The following is a 23,529-nucleotide window of genomic DNA, read 5'->3' as shown; positions in this document are numbered from 1 at the left end:
TCACTAATTTATATACCCTAATAGATACAGCAAGTATGGGGCCTTTGTTCATGTTCTAATTGTCTCCTTCAGCCCACCTTGTCACACATAATTTTATCTACTATCAACCAAGAACAAAACACCACAGTTCCCAAAGTCAGGATGGTGTGTGACAATTCTTAGTTTCACACATCATCCTGACCCTGGAAAAGGTCTTTTCTCCGCAAGGCTCGACTCCAGTTCCAAAATTCCAACACTTCTCTATTTTCATGCACTTTTACACTTTGCTTATTAGGTACGAAAAAGAATGGAGGAGTTGCCACTTCTCCTCCAATACAGATTACAAAAATCAGACTGGGGCTGAAAACACTCTTCTGTGCCCAAGTTCTTGGTCCCATCTCTGGTCTGAATCATCTGCTTACTGAGACTGGAAATAAAGCTCTGCTCATTCCACATTGTGCTAAAACACATTCAGCACAACACCTCCAATATTTTTAAGTGCAAAAGTCTATCCATTCTCTATATGAACCTAATTCAAAGGTTATTAACTTTGCTATAATAAAATAAGCTTTGACATGTCTAACAAAAAACATACTAAATGAACATTATCTGCCTGAGATGCCTCCTGAAAGGGACACACAAATTTTTCTAGAAGAGAACAGCTAGTTTTTCCTCTAGCAGAGTAGAAAAACAACATCAAAGTCACTTCTTATTAAAAAAAAAATAATAAACTTGCTAAGATTTTCCATACAAAAGCTGAAGGTACTTAAGATATAACATGGAATTACATTTTTAATTTTAGCATGTTACATGTAACTAAAAAATAAATTCTGTTCAACAATATTGAAAAATACTACTAGACAGTACTACCTGCAATTTCCAGCTGTTCAAAAAATATAAGAAAAAAAAAAGGCTCTATCACAAGTAATAACAGCAGGTACAAGAATTCAAGAAGTTAATACATGTTAGAGAAACACTATTGATACAAAAGTTATGTATTGCTCACTAAACTGGTGGTTAAAAATTAAAATCAAATTAGTTTTGCACCTATGATGCAATGTGGTAAATTCAATGCCTTCAAGATCTCCTGTCAGGTGGAATTAAGAGGCATTTAAATCAAAACATTTTGCAGTGCAACTTAACTACTTTTTATCACCAGGGGGAAAAAATAGCAAGAAAGGAAATCCACAGTTTATTTGGAGTTAGTGCTTTTGTAATTGTGTCAACAGTTTTATCTGTACAATCTGCAATGAATCACCTGATTTCAATGTTACAGTATGTGTCCTTGTATTAATTTAAGCACTTTCTTTTTTTAAAAAAGTTACCCTTTTTTTTCTGTTTACAAAGGAACATCAGTGAGGACAAAGAATACTTTAAGAGTTCATAAATTGAGTTTTACTAGCAAAATGATCAGTTCAATCAAAAATTTAGGTTACACATACATAAAATGTTCTTATGCACAAGGAGACCTCAACTTCTTTCAAGGTACTGGAAAAAGTAACTGGCTAATCCAAGAGTGCAGCCCTTTGGAATCTGCATGGGCATATCCCACACCACCCCCCGCCACACTCAAGATACTTCCAGCAACACAGACTCTTGTAAGGCCACATCATCCTTGGCTGAACTTATTTCCAGACATGTAACACAGAAACCAATGTTTCTGAATGGAAATTCTATCAATCTCATTTTGAATGAGATGAGAGAAAGCAGATGAAGCTTTTCCTGTATGTTTCTACAAAGGACTAAGCATTTCCTTAATAAGCAATCCAGCAGTTCCTTATCTTTGTTTCCTCTTTTTAACTTTTCTTTCCAGGTGCTTATCTGCCCCCAGGTGTATTTAAATTTTCTTGCAACCTCCCAGGTTTAGAAGTCAAAGCAAGAAAATGCAGTCACATGTGTGCACGCATGAAATCTACCTGTATCTAATCTATCTATTCACGGTAAATAAATTGCTTACATTTAGAATGGATACACAAATATAAGATTTGAGACTGGCACAAACCTTCAGGTTGACAAGAGCAGAAATAATACTTATTCTGAGAAATACATATATGGAATACTTATAGAGCTCTAAATATTGCATTTATAAACAAGATACCTTTTTTCCCCACTTGATAAGACGCTTGATAAGATTCTCCATATTGCTGAACTCCTTAACATATACCATAATAAACCAATATCCCTAAATTTAATTTGCATAAGACTTGGCTATATTACTAACAAGTGGGGTAAGAATGCTAGTCTTACAGAATTCCCACACAGATGTATTTACATGAGATGTTGGGAAGAGAAAAATTAGATACAGCTGAGCAAAGTGGCATAAGCTTACTCTTTCAGCAAAGCCAATCCACTGCATTATTGAGTTGTAATGACCACAGAGGTCACATCTGGCTGAGGGATCTGCTCGCCCCTAGCACACAGCAGTGTCTGCATTGTCTATATAGGACACAACACACCTGTGATTGATTTCTTGTTTGTGTTAACAGGCATACTTTCTCCTTCAGGGAATGAATGGCTTTAAGTCACCACTAAGTACTTTTTTTCTTTAAATCACTGTATTTCAGTTCACATCACAAACTAGATTCTAGTTAGCTGAGGGAGTTAATTGCTTCCATTTCTAATGGAATCACAACTACAACTCATTATCCAAAGCACTTATTTGAAAGAATATTGAAAAGAATCCTTTACACATTTCCTTTAAAAGGCTTTTCATAACCATCAATTCAGAAGAAGTGTATTTCCTGAGGAGACAGCTATGCAGTCTAAAAAAAGACAAGTAAACCTAGAGACACAGCCTAAGACCAGCTTAGCTGGCTTCAGCCACATACACCAACAGAACTATGTCACCTAGTACACTGCAGACTTTTCTATTATTACTTTGCACATTTACACTTCTGGTATTGAACTTCAGCACTTTGGATAAAGAAATGGGCCAATTCATCAGCTAAAAATCTCATCTGCTCACTCAGTGCATACAGAAGCAATGAGGAAGTGTCCCTTAGTCCTGGGAAAATAAGTGACTTAGGACAACTTCTGACAACTAATGTCAAATTACACCAGCGCAAAGGTGAAAGAAATTGATAAAAAAACTTAGCTAGGAAGGGGAAGCTAGCATCCTTTCTTTGATAATTCCCTTGAATTAGAAATACAAGGAAAAAATCTCAAAAAAATGTGCTTAAGCTTTGTCCTCAAGCACAAAGACAATCTGACTTGACTGAGCATGACAGTTTCATATTAAATCAGTCTGCCTGCCTAAACTGAAATGCAAGCATTAATGTAACAACCAAGATGAGAGAGCAGCTAGGCAGATTAAATGCATTTTAAGTGCCACATTCTTTGCAAAAGCAGCAACATTTTTTACTATGCTTAAAGTGGATAATTCTATTTTATAACTTAGGAAAAAAAACCCTCTGCTTACTTATGTAACAGTGAGATATGTCCAGAGATGACATCTTTGTATTACTGAAGAACCTTAAACTGTAACTTCAACAAGATCAAGAAGAACGTCCTCCAGATACAAAAGTCACTGGGATACAGTTTGCTACTATGCTATGTTCTCAGAATGTGCCCAGTATAGGATGAAGACATCTAATATATACACTTCACACTTGTATTTGATCACAAACATAGCACACACAGTTGTGTATATGCCTGAAAGCTTCTTCACTGTGTCTATCTGTAACATACAGCACTGAATCTCACACCAGAAACGGTCTCTTCACCCCTTTTCATACAGTTACATAAGAACCTATTGCTAAATCATGACATAACCAATGATTAAAAATTATTTCATAAATAATCCAAAGCTATTTTTAAAAAAATCCAATTTGTTAGAAATTCCAACTTAAGCACAGATTCTGTGCTCACACAGAGACCGTGAGAAACTGTTTTCCTGTATGCTGTGATCTTGAATTTAAAAGATGCAAGACTGGAAAACAAAATATTGGGATTAAGACTAAAATTGTGATCTAGACTGACTATTAACTGTGTAACCATTTTCGGAAGAGAAGCAACAACTGCAACTAAATTAACCTCTGGCTTTGACAAAGGTTCCCAAAGTGGCTTTGAACAAAATCCTTTCACCTCTATCTGATCTAGGTTGCAAATTCTCTGAGGCAGAGACCAAGTCATACAGCATGCAATGCAAAAAAGGGCTGCTCAGGGCCTCAAGCTACATACGGAGGTGTCAAGTGCCCTACCTGCAGTTTGGATTTCCCCTTAACTGATCCAGACTTTACACCGGTGGAAGGAAACGCTAGAGGCAGAGGGAAAGGACATAAAATTCACTGCACTGCAAACCTGAAACATTTTATGTGGAGGTCTTCCAAACAAACAATAACAAAGAACTACACTTACTTTTGCGACAACCCAAAATATTAAGAACCAAGAAAAAAATGAAGTATTAAGAACCAAGAATAAATTCAAACACCATCTCTGTTGCAGGCCATTAAAAAACCTCAAACTTTCTGACATGCTTAACTGAAAAGTTATGATACAAGCTTAAAAATCAACACTCTAATTGCTGATGAGAGCCATTCAGCACTATCCTAGTTATTCCTACTGCAACTAAGAATAATACCAGATAATACAGCATTTCAGTCAAAGTTCCTGGCATCCTGAGATTACTCAGAAACATTTTAACTTCAGCGTATCTGTTTAATAGTCTATTATATAACAGTCATATACTTTTATGGAGCACTTCGCTTTATGCCATTCAAGTGAAGAGGTCTTCCTTGATTTTTTTTTTAAGGGATAGCAAAACTCTTAACATTCCTGTATGTTCTGGAATTCAAAGGAACTCTAGCAGGGACTAGGAGAGAAGGAACAACTTTGGGCCCTGGCTGGAGCTAGCTGCCTAGTACGTATACAAAAAAAGTTGGTTATGTGTCCACTAAGTGATAGACATTCCCACACCTCAAAAAAATAAAAAAAATAATTAAAAAAAAAAGAAGGCATTTTGTGACCTACAATTTCACACTGCAACTAATGAATAGCTGTACATTCTGAAAATGCACGTAATGCTACAGGGTTTTTTTCTATTTTGCAAATATTAAATACTCAGTATGCAAAATTGTCCCAGAAATATAAAAAACCCCAACCAACCAAAGAAAACCAGAATAGACCCCAAGGAGTTGTACTTCAGTGATGCCTGTGGGTTCCTTACAACCTGGGATATTCTATAACTCTAAGGACTAAATTTTATAAGGTCATCTTTCATCTTCTCTGACAGTATCCTGCATAATAGGGTATACAGCTGACAAATACTTTCTTGTAACAACAGTGGAATTTTGTCGGGTGGGGGGGGAGGGGAGAAGGTAACCAGATGACAGGCATGTATAAAGTGCAGCCACAACACAGGTATATTTATGACATCATTTTTCTGGATGGAAATGCACAGGTTTATACAGCATACTGCCCTGCTCTATCAAAAATCACTGATGCACTCAGTACATGCACTCAGTAACCACTTTAGGAGAAGAAAAACGTAGCTCACACCAGTTAAACCAGACGCACACTTGGCAAGACCCCAAAGAGAAGCACACAAAAAACTGCGGGCAGCGTGGCTCCACTTCAGACTCCCCACACTAGAAGGACAGACACGGGAGGCAGAGGCGGAGCGCCCGGCCGGAGCGAGACTCCAGTGCCCGGGTTAGAGGGGCAGGCGCTGGGCAGCCAGGCGAGGCGAGGCACGTATCCCGGTGTGCCGGAGCGGCACCGCCGAGCGCGCCGGGAACACCGGCAATCCCGCCACCCCCGTGCTGCGCTGGGGCGGCAGCGCCGGCCGCCACCCGCAGCCCCGCTCTGCCCAGCCGCACACCGGACGGCCGGGGCACGGCAGGGGTGATTCCCCTTCGCCCCGCCGGCCTGGGCTGCGGGGAACTGCGGAGCGCTGGCAGTGCCGGCCGGGCGGCCCCGCTCCACAGCGACGGTTCCGGGGAGGTTCTCATGGTTCACTGCGGGGAGCGAGCCCGGGCCGGCAGCCGGGGCAGGGCCTGCGCCGCCCTCCCTTCCTCCCGCTCTCCCTTCTTCCCTCCCTGCCCGGTGGCCGCCCGGGCTCGCTCCGCACACAGGCAGGGACACCTCGCGCCGAGCCGAACCGGCGACAGCGGCCCCTTCCCGCTTACCTCGAGCGAGGCCCGGCGGGAGCCGGCGCCGGCCGAGGAGGGACGGACGGTGGCTGGAGGATGGAGGAAGGGATGGAGGAAGGGACGGCAGCGGGCAGCCGGGGGAGCCGCGCCCGGGCGGGTGCGAACTGCGCCAAGCGGCGGCCGTTGGTGCAGCGCGTGCACGCGCGCGCGCGCTCCCGCTGGCGGCGGGCGGCGGGGGCGCGCCTGGCCCGGGGCTCCACGTGACCTTGGAGCGGCGCCGGGTAGGAGGGGGGGAAGGAGGCGCGCGTGCGCGCGGCGGAGGCGCGGCCCCGGCAGGCGCGGCCCCGGCAGCACGTAGCGCGTCCCGGAGCCTCCCGCGGGATCCTGCCCGGCCCCTCGGGAGCTGGGATCAGCAGCGGAGCCCTCGGGGGAGCAGCTGCTTCTGGCCGTGGTCGGTGCCGGGGCTCAGGATTCGCAGCTCGTGACAGCGGCGGAAAAGACGCGCTGCCCTCACGGTGTTTGCCACTTCTTACGTCCCTCACTCCATCCTTCTTCTGAAAGTTACCGGCCCACCCACAGGAGGAGGGAATTTATTTTTCTTCATACATATCCTTATACACACAGACATATATAAGTCACATATGCGTTCTGCCGTAGTATATCTATATCTATCATCTATATATATCTATATCTATATATCTATATATTTATAGGTCTATCATCTATCTATATCTCATAGTCTCAAGCTGTGCCCGAGGAGGTTTCAGATGGACATTACAGAGATTTTTTCACAGGAAGGGTGGTTAGACATCGGAATGCCTAACCCAGGGAGGTGGGAGAGTCACCATCCCTGGAGGCGTTTAGGGAAAGACTGGATGGTGCACTCAGTGCCATCACAGTTGACACAGTGATGTTTGGTAGGTTGTAGTCGATCTTGGAGGTCTTTTCCGACATAATTAATTCAGTGATTCTGTGTTTTATATATATATAGTCGTGAAAGTGCAGAATTGCAAAATCAGAACATGTCCAGCAGGCTGTGTATGCATTTCAGGACAGCAGCTTCATTTGCCCATTGCTTTTATGATTCACACCACTGCTTGCTGAAGTTTGGTGATGTGTTATTATTTACCTGAGTCACACTATTGCCCAGAGGCCCCAGATGATACTGTAGCATAATATGTACTAAACCATGGTAAAATTCTCACTTTGGACAACTTGCACCATAAAAAAGGGGTAAAGAGAAGGAGAAGCGGCATAATTGGAAATACAATTTGGGTTTCACAAATGTGAATTAAGTGTTTTATCACTATCCATGTTGCTTCTTTATCTTATTGTTCTTCCATTTTTCTACCAACTACTACTTCATCCACCAGTCTGTTGCTAAAAATTTTGTTGAAAGTGGGGCTTTGGCCCTCTTAGTGTTAGAGCCATTTTAGGTTTTCAAATAGGTTTCATGTAGTTGTCACATGATGAGAAATCAGGCTGGATGGCAGAGCATTCAGGGCAACTGACAAAAAGGCATGCTAGCATGCAAAGTAATAGATAGACAAAATTTATTATGATAGTCCATGTGTCTCTTAAAAGATGCCTGACAATCTTTTTTTACCAGTGCTAAAAAGAAATAAGATCTGTTTATTCATCTGTACCTCCTGGGACAAGCTGCCTAAAAGATTATAGCCAGTGAGTTTGCTTATTTGTAGATAATATATTTAAATCCATTTGAGCATGGAACTAAAACAAATCTATCCCTGAATAACATGCAGGCTGGGTTTTCTAGGAAACTGGTTAATGGAAGAAGGCACAAACACAGAATTACGTGGACAGGGTGACTGTATTATGGATATGTAAAAAGGAAGGTCAGACTTCACACCTGCCCATTTTGATGATGTTATTGTCTTGTCAGGAATACTGAGTCAATCTTGGAACACTTTCCAGGACTCAGGATACATGGAAGCAACAAAGAGTAACGGAGCAATTTGCCACCCTTCAGCACAACCATTTTTCAGCTGCAGCAGTTTTCTGAGAGCCTCCTGTTTGAGTAGAGCATTGCAATAATAATTACCTAGCCACATTAGCATAACATCTGTCACAAACACACAGACTGCAGATCTTTTCCCTGCTTTGCCAAGTTCCTTATTTGGCATCTTAGTCTCACAGTTTGGGAGGGAAACCTCTTCAGCAATTGCTCTAACAGAGTATTTTCATTTGGGTTTCTGTGATCTTATCTTTGCTGGTCGTAACAAGAAGTTATTTTTATAGTGGATGGGATTCTCCTTTTCAACACCAGGCAGACCTGTTCACAGGGAGATAAGAGGGGGCTAAATCTGTCATATGTCCTCAAATATTGACATTAAGCAAATCCTATTATGAAAATAAGCCATAAAAATCTTTACTTGAAGAGGGCTAACAAATGGGTAGATCATACTTTTCTGTTTCAAACCTGGAATAAGTGCTTCTGAGTAAAAAGCATTTATTTGAAAACACAGTGTCTTCCCTTTAGGGAACATTTACCATTCCAAAATTATCACATCTACACAATCAGGACTACTGAAGCAGATGTCCCTCAGTATTCTCCTTCTGTATTCTTTACTCTTTTGCACTTCCACATAGATGATTACAATCAAGCTGTAAAATGGCTTGCATTTTCCACAGCTGTATCCATCAAGTGGGATTGGTTTCTGTTGTGAGTGTGTGGAGTGGTGGAGCCAGGAGCTCTCCACATCGAGGCACTGTTTGTGGTCTGTGTTGAACCACAGCTCACTGTTGGTTAATCCAGGGCCTCCCGGGCACAGGTAACCTACTACCTCATTTATGTTCATTTTGCCTTTGCACCACAAATGTCACTGCTGTTTCCCCCATCTGGGAGAGGGGAGGGCATGATGAGAGCAGCTGCTTACTGGTGTGGTATTTTGGTGGAGAGGAAGCAATTTGAAAGTATGTTACCCAGTGCCATATGTAAATCAGTGGCTCTCTGGCTCTTCAGCTGAGGATCCTGTCTGGCAGCAGCAGTGTGTGAGAGGGGTAGCCTGCTTAGGGCTACCTGCACATAAGGCAGAAAAAGAGCTGGCATTAGTGATGAGGTATAGTTTTGTCATTTTGCCTGTTTGTATGCATACGACACTCAGAAAGAAACCACTCTCTGGAGCAGTCATTTATTCCATACCCACCATCAGTCCTGCCTATACTACAGCAGACAGGATGATATCTTACCCTGTAGATCTCTTAGTCATGACCAACATATGTCCCTCAGAAGCATTTTCCATAACGTCTCTCAGATCAGAATGACATTATGACAGGATGTTATGATTTAGTTTAGTTTTATTTTTTATTTCCATTTAAGAAATGGAAAAAAAAAACCAAAAAAACAGACAAAAACCAAAATAAAACAAAACAAAACAAAAAAAGAAAGTAAGTTAATAGCAAGGATTCAGGGCTGTAAGGAACTGTTTCTTGATGCACCAAAATTTTTAAGGACATCAATAGTCCCAAAAGTAGATGGACTTGTGTGTAGAGTTAACATATTTGGTTAAGCCAGCACACTTAAATTGAGTCTCATATAAGCAATATATCTCCATTCTTTGTCAACCATTAGCAAGTGTTTTCCAAACCATTTTCTGATAATAGATAATGATAAGATTTCAGGCCTTCTGTTAAGAAGTTCCTTATCCTTGCCAAAAATCTCAGCCTAGTTAAGCCAGAGGTTTTATTCCGGTCCTGTTAGGATAAGTGATGAAATGGTAAATGGAAATAACTGTGTCAAATTGGATAGTAGAAAATGTAAGATTGGGAAAGAAGGAAGGAAGGGTGTTTCATTTGAAAACTTGCAGAAGGAGATTGCAGGAAAGAGCTCTCGCGTAATGAAATGGGAAGTGAGACAAGGGCAGAAGTCAGCAGAAAATTGCACCCAAATCTGGGGCCTTCCTTCTTCTCCATCAGCCCTTTCTCATCTGTCTCACAATACCTTTATCTCTAGAAGCCCTTGTGAAACCGACTTTTTTTCTAACGTTTTTCTCTTTACAGCTTTTGTGGCTCTTTTCCCTGGACAACATTTTGCTTCAATTCTTAAAACTTAATGTCCTTTTGGCAAGACCAAAACATACAAACAAACAAGAAACTGTGGGGAAAGGCTTGTTGCAGGTGTCTGTCCCCTGTAAGTGCAGATTAAATGGGATGTCACTTATGCTTTTACTTTATAGTTGTTGTTCAAGAGCAAAGAGCAGAAGTGCACTCTGTGCTAGTTTACGGATGATCTCAGTTTACATCCAGCTGCTTCAAAGATTATGGCTTAATGTATTACCAAATTATGTCTGTCACTCTCAGAGCACAGGCAGATCTTCCTCAATATTTGGCTAACAAATCCAGAAGAATTCAAGAGCAGCTGGAATCACAGTGCCTTTACGGCAGTGGAAGTCAAAGCCTATTTTTCTCATCCTTTTTCATCTTCAAAAATCATCCTTTGTGGTTTTAGAAGGTGACTGGATAATATAGCCTATTGCAATACTTTCCCTTGTTGTTAAATACAGTTATTATTACATGAGAACATAAATTTCTAAAATAATTATAAATTTGAATATTAAGACTAATGTGTGCTGAAAGGGAACATGTAGGTGAGAAATAAGAAAATAAAGAAAAGTGCACTTCAGATAAACATGGCATCCAGTGCTTGAGTTTAAATGTAGTCAAATGATTCTGTGTGTTTGAAAGGAGATCCTGTTGCTACAGAAATAATTTGCATTCTATCGTTATATAGTGCACAGAGACTGAAACAATTTTTCATACTTATAATGGAGAATAGAATATAAATAATACATTTAAAATGCAAGAAAGAAATTATTCAACCACAGTAACATAATAAGCTTTAGCATACTCAACGATTTTGTTAACATTAATTTTGAATATTTTGTTATATATTTGTGAACCACTACAGCTTAAATAATCAAAATTAAAAAGGGAGGGTAATCTTTCGTATGTTTGTCTCATTACTGTGCCTAACTATGCTATTCTTCTGGATAGCAAATGTATTTCTGTAGAACAATACTGATGTGACTCCATTTCCAGCTTTATGAGGAGCCATCCAAATTTAACCAAAAAAATCCCCTAACTCTATTGCATTTTAGTTTAAAATTTTAAAGCTATTTCTAGTTGGTTTTAATCGAAAAATCAGGAAAGCAATGATTTTTCTTGCAGCAAAAAGCTAAGACCTGATTCTGCTACACAAAAGAGAAATCTGCTATTGGCTTCATGGTGAGAAAAATGGGCTTTGTAATCTGAGATTTGGGACATTTTTAGGACATTCTTCTGAGATCTAGCTTGATTTCTATTAAAGCTAATGCAGAGACCCCTGCGGCATTCTGCAGGAATTGGATCAGGCTCTCAGTGGTACAGTCTGTTCTATTTATAACTTACTCACTGCCGCTGGTGTTCGTGGCAGACAGGCTCCCCACCCCAAGGAGCTGTGAGAGGTGATGGATCTTTGCAGATGGAAGGCAGCTTGAAATAATTGCCAATGCAAAATGTGTGTGTGAAATTGTGTGAAACAACCTGCAGCTTTGTGCTGCTTTTGAAGGGCCACTCTCTGTAACTCTGACAGAGTGCAAGAATTGCAGATCTCTAGATATTTATCATTTTCTGTAATAATTGCTTGAGAAATTACATGCATCGGGGTGTCCTGCCATGGAAATGCTCCTTACTGCATTTCTCTGAAGGACCTATGTCCTTCACTGCAGGGCTATGATACATAGATTTAGAAAAAGATGTGATGGAGAACTGAGTCGAGCTCAATGTCAAACACTACCTAAGTGTAGTTGGATAGTTTTAGTTGTAGTTCAGTCTGCTTTTAAGTGTCTCCCAACACCATTTTGTGTAGATGTCAGTATTTTGATTTCTACAATTTTTCTCTGTCGCATCCTACATCCTTCTGTCACTCCCTGTGGACCGTCCAAGTTATTTAAACCCTTTACATGATTTACAGGAACATTATTACTCTACTTGCCTACATATAAGTTTTCTATCCAGTCTTTCTTCCAGCCAGAAAATTTCTGTTGGTTTTAAAAAGAGTTTAATAAAATCCTATTGGAATTCTACTAGAAAGAAATTAATTTCTTCTCATCTGAGATATCAATGTCTTGACTTCTGTGCATTTACATACTATTGAGACTCTTTGCTTTCTTATGCTAACAGTTCTGTAATGATGGATTAGAAACTGGTATTTCTTGTGTTTTCAGTATTTCTACATTAGTAATAGATCCAGCACCTAGAAATACCAGTGGAATTCAGTGATCTTTCATCAATAATCCATCTGAAAAAAGACAATACAATATGATTGAGCCTTCTTAGAATTGAAAGCAACATGAATATTTTCTTAGTAATTAAAATATTTTATTTTAATTTATTATAACTTCTGGTCACTTTAAAGTTGAACTTCGCTTGCATAGCAACAAAATAAATTCTGACCTTTATTTTTATTGGTTTGTTTTTCAGCTTGAGCTCTGCTTCTTTCATGGTATCTAAGCATTTGCAAATGAGTCATATTTTCCTATATCCTCAGTACATAAACATGTGAATGAACACAGTAATGAACGTGAATGAGCACAGCAATGATTAAATGCAGAGATTCTTGCTTTGCATTAATTCCTTACTTACATGACCATGAAGCTGCATTCTCTTATAAGAAACCAGTGGATATGATGATGGTGAGTGGATGAAGGGATAGTCTTGGGCTGAGCTGCTGAGGAAGAGGAGTGGGTTTATCAGAAATCTGAGTGCTGTGGCAAAAATTGTGGAGGAAAATTAGCATTTGGGGGGCAGCTGATACTTAATGGGTTAATGGTTTATCCACAGTAACTCATGAAGGCTTTAAGGGAATTAATGGAGAGGACTGGAAAGCTGTCATGTGAGTCTTGGTGATAAAAAAATGGCCAGATGTGGTCCTGGTCCACCTGATGAAAAAGATTTGCATGAAACTTGGATCAAAAGAAAATTACTTATGCCCCCCTGCATCCATAGGAGATGGTTTTGTTTCTGGAGATCTTCCACTGTGGCCAGACTGGTCATGGGGAAAAGCAGAGCCCACATGGCATGTGTATGTCATTTCCTTGAAAGACTGTGTATGTCATTTCCTTGAAAAAGTAAGCAGCATCTGCCTCAAGCTGTGATGGTCCATAAATATTGATTAACACATCTGTGTAAGTGATACCAGTATTCCTTTACACTGTAGTAAATGTGTCAGTTCTAGACAGGGTTTTCTCTAAGGAACTCTGCTTATAATGGACATTTTTTAGTAATTAAATTCACATTGACAGTACATGTATCATTATTCAGATACTTAGAAATTCCTGCAGTGCAGTTATGTGGTACTGAAACATAAGTGCCCATCTACTATGCATTTAAATTTAGAGTTAGGAAATATTACAAATGTTACACAAAAAAACATATTAATAAACTTCTGTGCTAAAATATGGTTAAGATACCACTCATGAAATCTCAAGTTGAACTTATCCTGTTGGTGACAGGATCACATTCTTCATTGAAGTTCAGTGGGGTTTACCCAAGGCTGCTTTTTCTGGTGTTTTCTTTCCCTGCCTATCCAAACTTTCTGTGGGTTGAGGAACCTTTTCTGTTACTCCTGCCTTTCCAGCAGTCTTCTTTGCTGCTTGCTGCTTGCTTTTTGTATCCTTTTCTGTTTCCACAGGGGGTATTTCATTTGGATCAGGTGTCTCTTCTGTAGCAGTAATTTCTTCTATGTATGGCTTAATAAAATCTGATTTAGGAGAAGTAATAAAATTTCTGAGTAATCATAAGAAACAATATTTACTGTGCTCAGCAACATTTCCTTCACATTGGTTATGACCTTATCATGTTCCTTTCCTCTTTCCCTAGCCATATAAAGAGATTCATTATCACACATAACATTACTACTTCTTATGGAATTAAAACCAAGCCCAAGTCTTTATGTCTCTAATTAAAATTATTAAGAGGTAGATACTGGAAAACATTTACAGGTACAGAAATAATTGTTTCCTGCTTAAGTCACCTAATTTACAGGATTGCTCAGAAAAGTCTACCACACCAGTAAGGCAAGAGAGGAAGAAAATGCTGTAAAATATTTGTTCTTGCCTTAGGAGCAAATATGTGGGGGGGGAATAAAAGTATAAAAATGTTCTGTCAGAAATTATATAACATGTATACACCCTGTATACAAAGAAAAAATACTTAGGCAAAAATATGTAAAACAAATGTTCTGATATTGTCAGAATTTAAGACTGATTTGGAGCTAAAGTGCTCTATATGAGAGAGATGTAATTGTGAAGAATAAATCATTGTCCAAATAGCAATGGTAGGTAGATTCTGAAAGAACAGTAAAATAATATACAAGTAATACATGAGAATGCTGAATCACCAGAGAGCTTTTAATTTTCTACCCTTCCTATAAATGAGACAAAAAGTGGTCAGTTATAAATCCAACTTTACCATTCAATATGGATGTAAAACTAGGAGAGAATAATTGATTAATCTCAAGCAGTGGCTAAACAGTCAGGGTTTTCTAAAAGACTTAGGCATTTAGGGTTCCTGAATCAACAAGGCCTTATTTTTGGTGAAATAGCAAACATCTAGCTGCTGAAATGAGTCTCACTTTGGAAAACAATACCATCTGTATATGTATACATGCTTACAAAGTCTTTCCTCTGCATCCAGAAATTTAGGAGTATTTATTATGACTTCAAAATCTTCCATCAGCCAGGTTAGTCAAGGTGACAGTTTGCAGTGGAAGTAGAAAAGGTGGTTTGAAAATATTAAGTCTTTCACTTAGGCCTAACCTGGTAATTCATACTTTGCATCTGTTGTTGATTAAGAGCATCTCTACTGTAAACTTGATTGATTGGGACCTATGAAATATTGATTGGCACAGACAATTAACTCCATCACAATTTAGCAATTTTTTCATTAGAATAAAAGTCTCCAAGAGTGAAGGCACTCTTACCTTTCTTTCCCCCTTCCTTCTGTTTGCTTGCTGACATTGCTTTTTTCTTTTTAGATACAGTTTTATTATTTTGATTGTGTCCTTGGACTGTGTCAATCTGCCCTGACACAGGCATCACAATCACCTGAAGCAAAGCAAGAACAAAACGTGCACAAGGGAGACATGTGGATGCATCACAGATTCAGCCTGAAATCCCCAGAACTGAATCCCTGGAAGTGATCCCTTTTGAAGCAACTTATTACTCTAACTTTCAGGGACACATTCATCTGCCAAAGCTAAGCAAAGTAGAATCCAGCCTGTTACCTGGGAGGTGACCCACTTATATTCCCTGGCTGTTCTGCCAAAAGGAGGGAGGCAGGAGGCAGTTATTTTGAAAATAAAGTTGTAGAAATAAACTGTTGTCAAAATGCAATCACTATTAAAAATAATACTGAGTAATAAACACTGGTTATTGCAAAGAGCAGGTCATATTCTTGTTTGCACTCTGGAGGATGGAAGAGCTGTGACTCTGTTGTTTGCATGTTGGATGTCATGGGACAAAGATGGAGCAACCTGCATATCATCCTTGAATTGGCTTCAGGTCCTACTAAGCAAAATTGTAACATAATTTTGCATTAGTCCTTCAAACTCAGGAAGCTTGCTCTATCTCAAATCACAGATCTTATCATGATTATATCTTGAAATTTAAAAATTAATTCTTGTTACTGTTTTGCTGTTTTACTCAGCTGCTGTGACTAGATAATCTGAACTTTTTTAGTAACAGATATTGATTTTTCTATCTAACAAAATACTTACATATCGCCCTTAAATCACAATTCATGCCCAGGTGCATTGAAAAGCGTAGGACTAAGACTACTCCGGTGACAGGATTTGCAAAAATACCTTGTTGACTTAAGGTGTGAAGCAATGAAGGTCTGGACAGAGAGGTGTGAAGAGGTGCCACTGTGGTTTTATTGCAAACAGCAAAGTGAAGATTAACAGGGATCTAAATGGAAGCCTGAGGTAATTACAGTGGTGAAAGCATTAAGACACCAACATACAGTGCACAACTACATGAGCTGTGACTAATAAAACAAGACACAGTGAAACAAGCTTGTGATTGAAGGAAAGAAGTGAATTCAGTTTATTTGTGAACATAGAGCAGAGTTCATACGCTTTTACAGACACACACATATTATCAATCCTGGCCTCCTAAGCCTTATTTTCATTTATGTTACAGTACTGTTACCCTGTTTGGGCAGATTAAACAATACTTAGGGCTGTAAATGACACCCATATTAAGGCCTCACTAAATTAACACAGCAATACAAAGGGGCCTTAACACAGACAAGAGCCAGCACTCATTTCTCTGTGGTCTAACACATTGCATTTTTGCTGCTTTACCAAAGCTGGAACAAATCCTAACTGCTGCTCAAGTACGCCCCGATCATTTTTGATCTTACCATCTACCTCAGTTGCTTCCACTGAAACAATTCTTGACCCTTTCCTTCCAGATGCTCCAGGAAGAGAATGAAATGGTGAGCATGTGTTTACAGACAGCATGCACTTGGCCTTGCTAAAAATGTTACAATTAGTGTCTGTGAAGTTAGCATTAAGAAAACATTTAGGAAAGGCCCTGTTTTCCCTGGCATAAATAAGTGCATTAGAAGCAAATGTGAAGTGAATGGAAAAATCCAAGGCTGCCTGCTAAAGCAGAAAGCCATTTACACACATGGATTATATCAGCCTAACATCCAAAATCTCCTCTGTACTTCTGTCCTCTAGACTTAAATTCACGTTTTCATTTTATCCTACTGCTTTTTCTCTTGCTCTGACTCTCTCTCCTCCTCAGGTATGTACACACTTACAGTGACATCGCTGGTCTCTGTACCATACTTGTTCTTCACCACAATGCTGTATTTCCCAGAGTCTTGTGTGGACACAGTAGAAATGGAAAAGCTGACATTTTTTCCAGATTCAAACTTCAGGATGCAATTGGCATCAGATACAAATGATTTTTCATTCTTCAGCCATGAGACCTCTGGGGTGGGATCTCCCCAGACAGTGCAAGAAAGATTAAGTGCCTACAGAAAAAGTACAAAGGAATTATTTGTCAGTAAATATTTGCTGTGTTTTTAGATGCCTGACTCTCCAAATATTCCAGCTTCCCATTTAGCTTTCTGCTTTTAGTAAAGGGATGCATACCATCATCAGTAATCAATAATTTATGTCACTCTATCATAAAGGAAAAGAAGGAACTCAGTTAATTCAAGAATGCCATTAAAACCTCTCAATATTTTATGGACCTTCTTCTCGACTCTCATAATCATTAGTAGAGGTTTCTCCATGCATATTTTTTAATATAAAATTAGATATTATCTGCATTTGTGTGTTAGACCTGAAATGACATTTTAATGAACTGTCAGATGATCTTGTTCACATTAAACTCATCACATATATATATATATATATATATATATCTATATATATATATATATCTCCCATAAGTAAAGAAAGTGTGGCTGCCTTTATAGATAACTAAGAACAAAGTGGCCCTGGAATATTTTGTTTAATTTGGGATCCTTTTAAACTGTGCCCTGACAGCTCTTCTAAGAGACTTGAAGTGTTTTATGCACTTCTGTAAAACTATTTTTAACTGAAATCAAGACAGGCTTTACTCATTCTTTAGTGTTCATGTAAGTATTTCCCTTGGATGTTAATACTGTTCCTAAGGACTGAACTCAGTCCCATCAGCCTGTAGGAAGTATCTTCACTGTTAGAGAATCATCTTGTGGGAGAGGTCACTGGCAGCTTCTTGTACCTTCAGGTGGCTGGTGGGTTTCTTGGGCACACTTTGTACAGGTCTCCCTTTTTTCTTGACAGAAAATTCATTTTTGGGAGATATTGATTCACATAAATGTTCCCCTCCTCCAGTCACAGTGCTATGGCAGTTCTCTCAAAAATATTTGCAAAAGTGAGTATCATGTAGAGACTCAAATGTGAAAAAAGTTCACATGACAATTCAGTGCATAGGCCATTCCCTGCAGCTTTATTTGGGAAGGAATTTATTTATATATATGCAATTTAAAAGGAAATCTAACTGGACTGGAAATTGAAGAACTTTTACAGCAAAGAAAAGTCTTCAGTGCTTCATTAGGAATGGACCAAGTGATAAATAAGGAGTAGACAAGATTTCACTTGACTGGATCAAGTATCTCTTCCAACCTTCCCACCAACTCACTGCTTCTTATTCAGTAGTGAGGTAGTGGAAGATGGGACAGAAGAGAGATGCCTAGAAGGCTGCTGAAATTAATGGATAGAAACTTTGATACCTCCATAAAAGTGAGAGGTATTGATATCTCTGAGAACAAAATAAAAATCCCCATGTGCCCAACCTGAGGACCAAAATGAGAGCAAAAGGGAAGGGGAAGTCTTTCTTCTATCAGCAACATGTAACTCTTGGGACTGAAGGAGGGCAGGTTCCAAGTGAGAGGTGGTTATGGCATGGTGGAAATGGCCTCTATCTGGTTTCCTGCAGCACCAATAGCTGCTAACCACGTGGGGCTTTGACTCCCTTCTCTCATAGCCCACTGGTGTGATGCCATATCAGTCCATCTTTTTGAAAAACAAGTGGAAAATGAGGTTTTATGTTTCCCCCTCTTCCTTATCACTCTGGATACAAACCTACCCTCAGCCTTAGCCAGGCAATGCATTTGGACCCCTTCAGGTGCTCAATATTTCATTATTGTCCTCTGATTCTCAGGCAAGCGAGAGCTCAGCACCAAGTGGCTCCAGCTGCCACTCCACCACAGTGTGAATGAGCTGATGTCCATGTCCACACAGCTCCATTAGTGGCATCATTCAAAGCTGGGGTGTTCGAAGTGCTGTCATACTCCATAATTCAGAGATTCAAGCAGCAGTGATGATTCTTTTCTTCTTCTAAATCATTCCTTAAAATAGCTACATTTTCCTTAACCTTGCATCACTACCTCTTGTTTGATATGAGTGATCCTCTTGATGTTCCCAACTCTTTCTATTTATTTTCCAGATAATAATGTGCAGAGATGTGTTTTATAATTCCCTATATAGATGGTGAGATCTTGGTTTTCTGGAAGGTAATTCCATACCCAAGGAGAAACAACTGCTCACTGTGACTGCACCTATCTGTTTCAGATTTCTGTTCTTTGAGCAAGAGATTGTCTTTGCTCATGTTTATATTTATTGCTCACTGAAACCCCTGATTATAATACTGTGTTCAACCTGATATCATTATGGTAAAAAAAAGTGTCTCTTGTACTCCTGAGCCCAGGGTATTGAGGCATGTCCACTTGAAGCAACCAGCAGCTGCAAGTCCAGACCCTCTGTGCCCCTCACTACCTCTTCTGCCTTTTACTGCAGATTATCTTGAGTAGGGTAGTAGAGGTGGCAGAGAGAAGTGTGTCATTGTATTTCTTTTTAATAGAATCTTCTTTCATATTAGCACAGCATCACAGTTGTGGATGGTTTGGGGAGTGGATTGAAGCAGCTCAGTTAAGGAAATCTGCTCCCTTCCTCCAGCTTGTCTGTGAGGATCTACACCCCTGGCAGAAGGGTAGAATAGTGAGTTGGTGGGAAGAAGGATGTTACATGTTGCTTCTGTGTCTGAAAGTGCCTTTCAGAGTCCTAAGCCTCTTCACTCATTTACAGGCCTTCATTAAAACAGCCACTTAGGTTACGTTGCCTGGCTGGACACAAAACTTAGGCTAGCATTCTCTGTCAGGTCAGATTCCTCCCTAATGTGAACTGACACTTAGCCTTTTCCAATTATACCATGCTGCTAGGAGCATTTATGTCTATCAGTGGAAGCCTCTTAGGCCATCTGGAATGCTATTTGATTAACACTCAGTAAACACTGGTTCCTTCCTTTTCACCCATACCCCTCAGCTCACATGTAAAAAGCTAATAAAGGGCATTACAATCGCAGTGTTAAGTTTAAATCTGAGATATGCATGTGCTTAGAAGTTCAGTCTTGGGATACCAATCTGTTTATATAAGTCTGTGGTTATGGTGGTACTAGAATTCACAATCAAAGCTTGCCAGACCTCTACTACCTCATTTGCTGTTTTACAAAATCCTCAATGATTGTGCAATTTGCATGAGTTACACAACACAGAATTGCATTCTCCTCTCTCCAGCATATATGCAAACAACAGACAGATGAGCCAACACCACCCAAACCAGCTCTGTTTTCCCTGATCACTCTCTGTCCTACTCAAAATGATCCTCTACTGAATCAAGAAACATAGGGTCAAGGATATTTGCCTCGTGTTCTGGGAGTATTCCAGCCATATATTCAAACGTTACAAATGTCCTTGCTGTCAAGGACAACATGTGTTTGGGTAAGATTTTGCAACTCATTTTTACAAACTCGTTTTATAAACACTGCACATTTTGTGTCAGTGAACTCATACACAATTTCATATCAACTCTCTTTTGTCTGAAAGGTTAAAACTGGTAAAAGTTTACACCCTGCCAAAACATCATGAGAATCTTGCCTCCAAGCACTGATTAGCTGAGAATCTGCTAATTCATTCTGTTCCTTTCTGTCTTCTAGCTACAGTTACAATGTTCACATGAGTGCTTCTTACTTTACAGCATTTCTCAAACTGCTAAATCTGTTAAAGAATTTTATTTTGTAATGTCAACCTACTTGATTTTCCCAGAACTGCTGCAGTCTACTATCTTGTTGGCTATATCTCACATTGTTAAGCGTTTCAGAATAAGATTTTAGATCCTTAACACTTCTGCTGAGCTTATAATCAAATTCTTTTAACCCAGCTGACCTACTGACAGATAAAGCCAGAAATACCAGGGACCTGCCTGACTGTAGTTGTCACATTACAGGTTTTCAGTGACATTCACATGCCCTATTTCACTGTTCGAACACACTGTGAAAAGGAACTGGCTGGTGGCAGAGCAGCAGGAAGTGAAGAACAGGCACTTCTTGGTCTCAGTACTATTAAACAACAAGTTGTAGATGCAGTGTGCTGGGAAAAAGTTGGGAGACTGAGAACTCAGTTTCTGGGTCATCTGTTCTGTGCTCAAGCATCAATGTTCCTCTGAGAGTGCCTTACCATAATCTTTCAGCTAAACTCTCCTAATATAATCCAGTATAACACCAGTGACTTATTTTGACTTCCTACTCCTTTACCCTGAGGAAATAGAGAAATTTTTCTCCTATTGGCTGGATGAGAATTGAGTTATTGTGGTTTACTACTTTTACACCATTTAAAAGCCAGCCTCTACAGGTGGCCAGCCTCTACTGGCCACATTGCAAAGAATTTAACTGCAGAAGGCATAGAATGACTGGCTCCCGTGTGAAAAAAATGGTTAAACTTTCCTGATACAAGAAAAAAATCTAACTGTGAAACCTGTGCATGAATTTTTAAAGAGCTGGTTATATAAGGAGTTTTAGTCCCAACTCACATTGTCATCTCACTTTTATCTAATTCTTAAGAAAAGACACTGCCCTGAATACATAAACCCATCTGTGCAAGTCCACTGAATTATGTACAGAAGGCAGGGGATGAATAAATAATGTAGCAGATTTTAAAGATGGCATCTTAAAAAAAAAAAAAAAAGAATGTTTTGCCATCATTGAAAGGCATTCAAGCTGTTGGGATGTTGTGTAAAGCTTCAGTTAATTTACTGTACCTTGCCCTCCTGGATGGTGACAACATCGGGCAAGCCTCCAAGTACCCGCGCACGATCTGGAAATAAAGAAGATTAATTTTCTTTAGTGTCTCAAAAACAACTGTGTACTGAATCCTGTTTCTCTTCTACTTCTTTGCTTTTATCTTATTTATGTACAACTTGTCTCTGATATCTGTGCTAGCAGAGAACTATCCAGCATTTTTAGCACACCATTTGGACTTTAAAATATGTTGAATTCACAGCAAAAGATGTGTTAATAGTTGGTGTCAATCACTTACAGAGAGGAATTAACGTACATGTGCAGTGTCCTGCAGACTTTGATATCAGTTGAGTTTTAAGTCTGAGTGCACGAAAATGATTTACATTTTTGAGATCTGGTGCTCAAAAATTTTACTGTAGTAAACTAAAAACATTGGATGTCCCTGGTAAAGTGCTGGAGCTTGGCTTTTAATCTAGATACAAAGACAGACTTCAGTCTCAGTGGGAACAATGAAGTTCCACCACTTGTGTGTAGCTGTGTGTAAATGAGACTGGTACCTGATTGATCTAGCTTTAAACTCAAGAGTCCTATAGAAATCTTAGACAAATACAAATAAGCCAATCACACGCAGGCTTTAGTGCACTTATCCTGGAATACGGATTTTGTTCGTTACACGTCTGGGTGGAGCCTGGCAGAGGAAGGAAATGACTGTACAGAATGTTCCCCTCTAGTGTGCTCTGTGAAAGATGTGCTCTGGAGCACAGAGATAACAGCCTCAGGAGACCAGGAAAGGCACTGTGCTGTGACAGCTAACGTGCCAGCGCCTTAGGGGCAGCCCAGGGTCAGAAATGAAAGGTCAGGGCAATCACTGGCCCCTTTGCACTGTCTCAGCTGGGACTTGTGGGGGTCACTGTTCCTACCCAAGCCCTGCTCTATCTCTCTAGGCATTTTTCTCAGATAACTTTTCAAATGCCAGTTCTGCCCTCATTTTTATGCAGGTCTGAAAGTCATTTGAAATGAATTTGAACAGTTCATTTTTCCATGGCTTCTTCTGTAAGTAGTGAGGATAATGAGTTTAATAATTCAAATTGAAGTCTAATAACTTACTCCTTAAGTAGTTATACATACTTCTGTTTTAGTTGCTCTGTTGGAATTGACATACAGGCAAAAGTGTGAGGATATTCTAAGGAATTCAAAAGCTACTGTTGCTTTCTTACCCATTTCTGTAAGTAACGCAGAGCCATTTGACATTTTAGAGCATTCAAGACTAGCCAAATTATTTTCTCCATCTTCAAAAACAAAGAGACTTTTGTGCAGAGAACATACATGAGAGAACCCAGCAATGAAGTTTATTTTTAGAGAAGGCTAACTGATACTAAGAACAAGAGCTTGGATGAGAAAAATCAACCAAAAATCAACCATAAGAATAATATGATTAGCTGCAAAGTGCATCAATGTTAAATCAACAAAGGGTCACTTACTCCTCCTTGGCGTAAGGACAAACTCATTTTAGGATGAGCACATGCATATAAACATGCCTACATGCCCTCTCTTTCCCAACACACAACCTTCCTGGAGAGGAAGACAAGCTTCTTAAACAGTTTCTTGCAATCATTGTCAAAGAAGGCCTACTTACTTTTCTCTGCAATTGCAGCTTGCCTGGAGTTGAAAGAAACAAAGAGAAAGTCCAATTTCAGTTAAGGTTTACTTAGAGTAATTCAAAAATAGATTATCTTTTTAACTGCTTTTAATCCATTAAGGAAAATCTCTCTCATTTCTTGGCAATACAGCTTTTTCTTTGCTACCTGACTGTTATATAAGAGTTGCAC

General features: G+C 39.6%; 2 protein-coding genes across 4 annotated transcripts in view; both read right to left on the bottom strand.

Moving 5' to 3' along the window:
- LPIN2 (lipin 2) overlaps positions 1 to 6,270 on the bottom strand; it is a 43,975-nt gene extending 37,705 nt beyond the window's left edge. Inside the window, exon 1 of the mRNA XM_050970732.1 lies at positions 6,105 to 6,270. The gene's annotated coding sequence lies outside the window, so the exon portion shown is untranslated. The remainder of the gene's footprint in view (positions 1 to 6,104) is intronic.
- Positions 6,271 to 12,681: 6,411 nt separating this feature from the next.
- Positions 12,682 to 23,529, bottom strand: part of MYOM1 (myomesin 1) — a 73,369-nt gene continuing 62,521 nt past the window's right edge. For 2 of the 3 annotated variants that reach the window (XM_030237164.2, XM_018909091.3), the window contains 3 exons: positions 23,337 to 23,359; positions 21,721 to 21,776; positions 16,148 to 17,111 (listed from right to left, as the gene is read on the bottom strand). In XM_030237164.2, coding sequence (XP_030093024.1) covers positions 16,839 to 17,111; positions 21,721 to 21,776; positions 23,337 to 23,359 — 352 coding nt within the window. In that variant the 3' untranslated portion in view covers positions 16,148 to 16,838. Of the gene's footprint in view, positions 13,828 to 15,048; positions 15,173 to 16,147; positions 17,112 to 21,720; positions 21,777 to 23,336; positions 23,360 to 23,529 lie in introns of those variants that run through there. The other variant, XM_018909095.3, reaches the window with a different exon arrangement.

The sequence above is a fragment of the Serinus canaria genome, chromosome 2 (assembly GCF_022539315.1).
Source record: "Serinus canaria isolate serCan28SL12 chromosome 2, serCan2020, whole genome shotgun sequence".
NCBI lineage: Eukaryota > Metazoa > Chordata > Aves > Passeriformes > Fringillidae > Serinus > Serinus canaria.
Note: the sequence above shows the minus strand (reverse complement) of the source record. Positions and strands in the feature narration are given on the sequence as shown.